The 8,222-nt window shown below is 40.1% G+C and overlaps 2 protein-coding genes across 3 annotated transcripts in view; one reads left to right on the plus strand and one right to left on the minus strand.

The window, feature by feature from the left end:
• LOC107733682 (uncharacterized) overlaps positions 1 to 6,455 on the minus strand; it is an 18,416-nt gene extending 11,961 nt beyond the window's left edge. For both annotated transcript variants that reach the window (XM_016545413.1, XM_016545412.1), the window contains exons 1-7: positions 6,408 to 6,455; positions 5,409 to 5,568; positions 5,041 to 5,158; positions 3,031 to 4,954; positions 2,511 to 2,670; positions 1,094 to 2,059; positions 859 to 968 (exon numbers count right to left, since the gene is read on the minus strand). In XM_016545413.1, the coding sequence (XP_016400899.1) occupies positions 859 to 968; positions 1,094 to 2,059; positions 2,511 to 2,670; positions 3,031 to 4,954; positions 5,041 to 5,158; positions 5,409 to 5,568; positions 6,408 to 6,443 (3,474 nt within the window). In that variant the 5' untranslated portion in view covers positions 6,444 to 6,455. The remainder of the gene's footprint in view (positions 1 to 858; positions 969 to 1,093; positions 2,060 to 2,510; positions 2,671 to 3,030; positions 4,955 to 5,040; positions 5,159 to 5,408; positions 5,569 to 6,407) is intronic.
• An 865-nt stretch (positions 6,456 to 7,320) lies between these two features.
• LOC107733685 (uncharacterized) overlaps positions 7,321 to 8,222 on the plus strand; it is an 11,361-nt gene continuing 10,459 nt past the window's right edge. The window contains exons 1-3 of the mRNA XM_016545417.1: positions 7,321 to 7,534; positions 7,889 to 7,932; positions 8,050 to 8,128. Of these exons, the coding sequence (XP_016400903.1) occupies positions 7,507 to 7,534; positions 7,889 to 7,932; positions 8,050 to 8,128 (151 nt within the window). The 5' untranslated portion in view covers positions 7,321 to 7,506. The remainder of the gene's footprint in view (positions 7,535 to 7,888; positions 7,933 to 8,049; positions 8,129 to 8,222) is intronic.

Here is an 8,222-nt window from a genome sequence, read left to right on the forward strand (position 1 = left end):
GAGCGGCCGACGTGATACACCCTGAGCGACATAGATTCCTAATGAATGAGTAAATATAAAGTAAAGAGTTAACTAGAATAATCAAATGTCAGAAGAATACTAATTAGAAACAGACAAACAACCAATCTGCATTTCAACCTAAATTCGAGGTCATAATAAAAAGGAGTCAGATTAAATAATGAAATGGAGTCAGATTTGAATTTAACCTAAATTTAATAACTTTGCGCACTAAAAAAAACTAACACGCAGGAAACCTTCATTCACCATTGGATACCTCCCTTGGGCCAATTCATGGACCTTACATAAGTATTCTGCTATACTGTTTTAAAGATCTCACAGATTTGCAAGCTATCAGATTTTCATCTTACTTTTTGGCCATATAAATATCAGCAACTGCACCAAATTTTATATTTTTGCTTAGTTTGAGCCTCTGAATAAAATTGAGGTGTTTTCTTCCTCCTTGTGAGTATGAGCTCCATAATCTCCTATACCATACTATATAAGACATAAAAGCCTCATGTTTTTGTATCTTTTGCCTGAAGGCTCAATAAAAAAAAAATAAAATAAAAAAAAATCTTACAATTATTTCATGTTAGCCTTCACAGGGTTAAATTTTAAGTGTTATTAAAAATTAACTGAACTGAGCATGCACAATTAAATATTCAATATCGACCAACACCAAATAAAATTTTAAAACCAATACGGTGCCAGTTTATTGCACATTCCTGGTGATATTTCTTTGAGATGTCAAAAGTTTGGCAGACAGATCGACCTACATCAGCAAGTCAGTAAAAATGCTGAAATTGAATGAAACTAATGAAATTGGCAGACCTTTCTGTGCTGGCGTATGTATGTTACCTTGGTGTTCAGTAGAAGCTCTCTTTTGATGTCTTCAATTCTCTGTCTGTCCTCAGCGTTTAGTTCTAAGCTTTCACATCGGCGGCCAAAAACCTTCATCAGGATCCATTCTAAAGAGACAGACCAAATCCAGTTATCCACAAAGTAAAAACCACTGACAACTTAAGAAAAGCACCACTGGTACTGTCAAAACCTGTATGACTAAGCGTCCTTTTAGACAAATCACTGTGTTTACCTCGTGCACAGCTATCTTCTGGATCACTGGTGCTTGGCCGGCTTGTAACCATTGAACCGGGTGACTCACTCTGCAGGAGCTTGGCAACTCTGGCAGCCAATGAACTCTCGCTGCTACTGTCACTCATACTTTCAACCTCAGCTGAGACATGAGACGAATTATTCTCAGAAGAGCCAATCACAGCATCCTCAGTCTGGTCCTGGTTTTCTGCTATCGAAGGAACATTTATCTGCATGGCAGATGTGACTGTAGGTTGCTTTGCCTTATCTTGGTCTGCAGCACTGCAGCCTTCAGGTTCAGCCCGCCTTGGGGTCACACAGAGGTCACGTGACTTCAAACTTTCCTCTCTGCTCAAAGAGAGAGCGGTAGGCTCTATAGTTGTGCGGTCAATCTGTTGAGGCCTTTGGGAGGATGACAAGCTTCCTTTCAAAGCTGAATCTGAAGAAGAGCGAGTTAGCAGCAAAGAAAGATTCCCACCAGCTGACAGAGATGTGTCATCATGATAACCTTGAATGTTCCGTCCTAGTGAGACAAGGGATGTGTCACTCTCTGAGAGGCGGTGTGAGCCGGGAGAGGAAGTCAGAGAGGATCGACCAGAAACCAGGCTTTCTGCCCGGCCCAGCAGATGTCTGATTTCACGCAGTGTGCCAGAGCCAACAAAAGAGTCATCATCCTTCTTTACTACCTCTCTGGGACCTTGAGGAGGCATGGCTTCTGAGCTGATTTGGCTAGTAAGACCAAAGCTTCCTTCACTTTGTGGAGCATCAGACTGTTGTAGGCTTGATGAAGGATGAACTGTTGAATTAAGTCTTGGTGGAGTATCCACCTGGCTGAACATCTTCTTCACAGTTCTGTCACTGGCTGGTTGGCCTTGCTCATGCACTGACAATCGGTGTGTGACAGAAGCACTGGAGTCAGCTGAGAGCTGACTAGAACTGGAGAATGTCTCCTTCTGAAGACTGTCAACTATATACACAGAAAACAAAACACATCATTATAATATGACCAGATACATTATACAAATGAAGCCAACAATATCTTAACTCAATAACTTTAACAGGGCACCCTCTAACACTAGCAGCATTCTCTATTCTTTTGACATGTTTTATTTTTATTAAAGGGGTCATATGATGCTGCTAAAAAGAACATTATGTTGTGTATTTGGTGTACCCTTTAACAAAAGGGTTCCCTATTATTTTTCTATTCTATCTACTTGTTTTCTTGATAATATAAAAAAAACCTTGCTACGTGTACTGCGTTAGGCTAACTGAGATTTGTCACAGCACTTACATATTATTGCTCTTTTGATGGTTTTTGATTGCTTCTATTGTCCTCATTTGTAAGTCGCTTTGGATAAAAGCGTCGGCAAAAATGACTAAATGTAAATGCACAAAGATGTCAGACATCTTTAGCTCACCTTCAGATGGCTGTGTGCTTTTAGTTGGTGTTCCTATGGAGCCTTTGATGGTACATAAGTCAGTAGGAGAGAATTCAGGCTCTCTGATTGGTCCGCGATGAGTAAATGGATTTAAGATTGTTGAAGGTGACTGGTCAATACCCAAATTTAAAAGGTACAACTATAAAACAAAAAGACATAAAACAGAATAATAAGATATCTATCAGGGTAGAAAAACTACTTACAAAAATCACCCTGATTGAGCTATGCAATATCGCGTTCATAATCGCAGATGAATCACCTTTGATTATGAACGCGATATTGTGTAGCTTGTCAGTGAACTACGGCTCTGTGTAGTAAATGCCGCTCCATCTGAAAGCACGTGATGGAGATTTACTACTAATCACAGAATCGGCTTTACTGACGAGATGCGCATGACAATCGCATGCGATTTATCGTGCAGCCCTAATAGAAAGGGAATTTCATTTAATGCCGAATTTAAATGCATCCTACAAGTTCTTCTAGAGCACTGTGAACTTACAGGGATCCTGTCTTCAATGTTGAGTTCCCTAGTGTGAGGAGGGGATGCAGGTCTGGAAGTCCAGTAGGGTGCATAATTATCTACTTCAAGACTCACTACTGAAGAGGTGGCTCCCACTGATGCCCGCATACTCTGCTCACCATGGCAGCTGCCTTGAGAACTTGAGAGAGTGCTGCTCATGTTGAGGTTTGATGACACGTCACTGAAGCGCCCCAGACTGAGGAAAGGAGACATCTTGACTGAGCTTTTATCCATGTGAGGAGCTGAGCTATTTTTTCCTTCACCCCTTCCACCTGAAACGAAGGACGACTGATAGTCCAATGATCTGGTAGCTGGAATGATGTTATTAAATTGTGCTACTGGAATTAGCTGATTGTGTGGACCAGTGTCTCTCAGAATAGAGGTCACCACAGAGCTCAGGGAGGAGTGAGAGTGTGAGCGATTGACAGGTGACTCAGATGCTTGTCCTCTGCATGCACCCGTCCCAACTACATCCACCCGACGGGGTGAGCCACTTCCAGAATGAGAAGAGGAAAGTGGCTGAATCATCTGGGAGCTGGGATTAGCACCAAATGTCAGACGCGTGTCTCGAGAAAGCTTGTGGTTAAGTGCTTCAGAAACAACATCCTGTGCTTTTTTCTTGGGCGACACACCATCAAACCCCTGTAGTGCCAAATTATCATAAAACGACCTGCTAGAACTTTGATTGGCTTTCCAGGCATCTACTTTCTGTAAGTAGCTCAGACTGGGAAGAGAATGTACTCTCCCAAGGGCCAAACGAGGAACCTGATCTTTCATCTCTGCACCAGAGTAAAAGTGCTGAGTGTCGGAGTGAGGTGTATCAGAGTGTGGATTTAAAACAGGAGGAGGAACTTGCTCGTTTGAAATGGGATGGGCATGTGACATTTTTTGCGCAGTCTCTGAAGGTACACTAGGAACTGTAGCTGTTGTTTGAGAGTGAATGGGAGAGGAACGTTGATCGCTTAGGTTCAACGATGGAATTAAGCCAGTTTTGGAGTGACTGTTTTGGGAGGATGTAGCCGCAGAAGCAACAGCCTCTTGTTTGGAGTGTATGAGTGAGAGTTTGGTCAATGCTGGTGGGGGTCTCATGAGAGGTAGTGCAGGTGTGGACTGAGACACAGGCTGAGAGCTCAAGAATGAACCATCTGCTGCTGTTAGATGACCGGAGCTCCAGAGCACTCTCTGCAGACCTGGTACATGCAACAAACCTTCACCAGCTGGTGTGACACATATTCCACTATGAGAGCTTTTGTTCCCACTATGGTGCCTACTTGCTGGTGCCGAGATGGAGCCTCTTTGTCCTGCAGACAGAAGCTGATCATGGAGATGGTCAGTTGTTTGGTGTGAATGCATCCGTGAATCACGAAAAGTTATATTTGAAACATCTGCAGCCTTCTGAAATGAAGATGATAATGATAATGAGCCCCCTTGGGGCTGCTCTCTGCCTTTTTGAAGATTCATGGAAGGATCTAACTGGCTTTTGTCTGTGTTTTGGTGAAGTGAGGCAGGTTCAGAGGTGGAGGAAACGGCACTGCTGTAACTAACAGCCACAATAACATCCTCTTCCCTGGACTCTAACAAGAGCCGAGTAGACATTCCCTCACTAAGCTGCTGAGCAGTGGTCTGCTCCTCTCCTTCCATATGTCTGCTGATTTTGTCCTCAGCACCATAAGAAACGCTCCCTTGATCCTCAAGCCCTTTGCAATGGTCTCCAGGTGACAGGCTGTGCTGGGAGAGTGAGCAGCAGCTTTTTTCACCTGACGGGGCTGTTGGTACCTCCAACGGATGCTGGGAAAGTGCAGCCTGGTCAAGAATAGTATTTTGGTGGTGGGAATCATCAGTTACAGCTACATTTGAAGTCCTGGGGCATCTCTCAGTCATAACTGAGAAGTCAGGAAATCCCCTGTGTGCACAAAAACAATAAAGAAAATATTATCTAAAAATACAAAAAGGTGAAGAACAATTTGAACATGACTAATCAAACAGTACCGAAGAGGGACAAATTCTGCATCTTTATGCTGAAAAAATGTGGAGTCAGAAAGAAGGTGAGATTTGTCCAGGCAGGGATGCAGGGTAAGTGCAGGTGACAACTGGCTATCCTGAAACTCTGAAAAAGAAAATCAATTAAATAATTATAAATTACATATAATAAATGTCATTATGAAAAAAAAAAAAAAAAAACATATAGGAGCTAAAATGCTTTTGGCATGAAGTAATGTACAGTGAATTTCAAACATCCGAATTTTTTTTCCCCAAAATCTAAACACTGTGTTTATTTAGTTTTAAATTGGAATCCCAGATTTTCAATGACTTTAGATCTTTGAAGCCCACTGTATAAAAACACCTGCTCTCTGTACCCAGTTGTAAAGTCTCAGATCTGTCTATGAGTGGCTGCATGCTTGAATCCTGAGTGTTACTAAATGGTCTTTCATCATTGTCAGGATCTGTGTATGGTCTGCTAGCCTCTGAATCATGCATATTTTGTCCATGCTGCTGGCAGGGAATCTCTGCAGGGGGCTGGAAAGGTAAAAAGAGAAAAGGTAAACTTGAGTGTCTGCAAGAATGCTCCAATTTTTAATGGTTGCAAGAGAAGTTTAAGAAAGTTCAAAGAAGTACTTTAATGGTCCTCCACATAGGCACAGCCTAAAAAACAAAAATGTTTACTTAAACGTTTTCTTGGATGGCCTGAGGGTAAATTTTCATTTTGGGTTAACTATTCCTTTCTACTGTATTCTTAGCTGAATTTAAGTTAGTCAAATATCTGATTTATTATGTTTTCATTTTATTTCTGTATTTTCAGACTTATAACCACTGTACTCGAATTTCATCTTCGTTATACAATTTGATTTCTCATTCTCTCATCTACCTGAATCACACGGAATCATTAGGAATACATGTATCAAAGCATCATGCATGCAAGTGTCTGTACGTGTACTTCTGCCATCAATTACACATGACCAAAACAAATATATAAAACTGTTAAGTCCTGCAGTGAACAACTGCTACCCGCCAATCAGCCTGACCCAGCTAAGTTAGCAATTGATTAGCCAAAGAAATACAAAGCTGATTTTTTTTTAAAGTTCATCCAAGTATGCTCTCGTGCCTTTGGTTCAATGTTAACTATATAAAAAATAATCATACATTCACTGCCATCAAGTCATTGCACAGCCATTAGCGCTAACTTTGAACACTGCTCACTTGTTGCCATGCAGTGATAGTCGCTACAAGGTTATCCCGATTAGCTAACGTTAGTCATGTAGGAATTATATCGCAGGCTCGCACATTCCAGAATCAAAAACACGCAATTAAGCCATATTTCTACTTTTATTACGAGACCGCGATTTCCATCTACTTACATTGTTTACGTCTGCTGCACAGCCCTCTGAATCCATGTCGTTACTGACGCAGACGTTAAGGCGCATGCGCACTTGTTTGAAATAACCGGAGTTTGAATTAACAGTGAGAGTAAAGAAATATAAACACGTTAGAATGTGTAACTGGTATGTAAAACAGTACCAATAACAAAATGTACTGAGTTATCTTAAGCTAACGGAACTTTCTCTAAGCATTCTGTTAAACAGAAAAACGTCATAGCCGCAGCGGTTTAGCTGACAACATTGGAGTCAGTAGCGCTTCGCTTTCAGAACAAAAATGACGCTGTTGCTATGGCAACAAGAAAAGCCCGCAGAGTTGCGCGGGATTTGAGAGTATGGAAAATACTAAACTTTATTTATACATTGCCGCAGAGTGTTTTTTCCCCCTTTGTTGTTTCTCGACATAACCAGTAATCTAATGGTTCAAGCTGCACTGGATTTATGTGGGAAACGTCATTTGATGTTTGAAACAAACATTATGAATGAGTGCTTTAAAGCTAAAATGTAAAAGTCCCAAATTACCTTAAACTCTTTACCAACGATGTTTAAATTTTAAAATGACCGTTAATAAGTTGACTTTCAGTGGCTCAACTATTATATTATTCCAGTTTTAAATTTTCTTGCATTTTCTTAAGACTTACATACATTATCTGAAACTATATCTATCTTGCCTATCTTTTTTGAATTTTAATAGTTTCCATCAATTGTTTATCAGTAAGACATATAATTAACATGCAAAAAATAAACCCAGAGCGGGGGAAAGTGTTTACATTAAAGTATATAGCCTGTGTTAGATTTGACAGACAAACGAATATTTTTCACAATATGATATAAACGCACTCGTCTTTTTTATTTCAATGTAAAGATATTTCTCTCGCACCACGTGGTGCACTTTGAGCGTTCTACGCATATATGCGCATGCGTGTGAGTGCGCGCTGTGTGCAAAGGTGGAGAAGAATCTCGAGAAAACACTACGTTTGGAAGGAATGTTAAACCATTTGGAAGTTACTTAAATATTTTATAATTTAGAATTACGTAGTTTCATATATATATATATATATATATAAATATATTCGCTAAAATGTCCAGAAAGAACACCATAGGACCAGGTAATTTATTGCTCTGCTTTTGTTTTAATGACGTCTACCAAAACTTCGCCTGCTCGCCAAACACATGTAGCTCTAATAACAATAGAGAAGACGTGTCGTTTAACAATACGTGCTTGAAAATGGTGCCGAATTTGTGAAAGAGTTAGCCATTTCTTGTTATAATCATGCTGTCTTGTGAATCGAGTGTATTTTATTTATTTATTTTTATTACAAACTAATTTTAGTAGTATACGAAAGATCAGTCATGCTTTGATGGCATATTCAGGATTATACCACACAATTCACTATTTGTGTGTCTCCGTCTATGTAAGGTGTGTTCAAACTTTAAAATATGTTTTTCCAATGACTCTTTAGAATACTTCCGGCTGCGTGATAATGAGCGCCTCATGCGGACTCACGTAAGTCATTACGTTTCTGTAAATTCATTTATGGGATGAATCAGCATTATTTTTGTTAATCTGGTGTGTGTAGGTTTTAGTCTATAACTACTATTTTCTGTGCTGTTTTTTTTTTAGGAGGCAATGGTCGATTTTATAAATGATAGACCTACAAACCACAGCTTTTTAGATGCCTTAAGTTTTGGTTATGGGTTTGGTAAGACATGTTTTATCTTCTTGGCACACGCCCCAGTAGTCATCCATGGTCACTTAATTAAAACCTGTTGTAGAGCAGGTTTAGAATAATTTAT

This window comes from Sinocyclocheilus rhinocerous, unplaced genomic scaffold, assembly GCF_001515625.1.
Source record: "Sinocyclocheilus rhinocerous isolate Xijiao unplaced genomic scaffold, SAMN03320098_v1.1 scaffold789, whole genome shotgun sequence".
Taxonomy (NCBI): Eukaryota; Metazoa; Chordata; class Actinopteri; order Cypriniformes; family Cyprinidae; genus Sinocyclocheilus; species Sinocyclocheilus rhinocerous.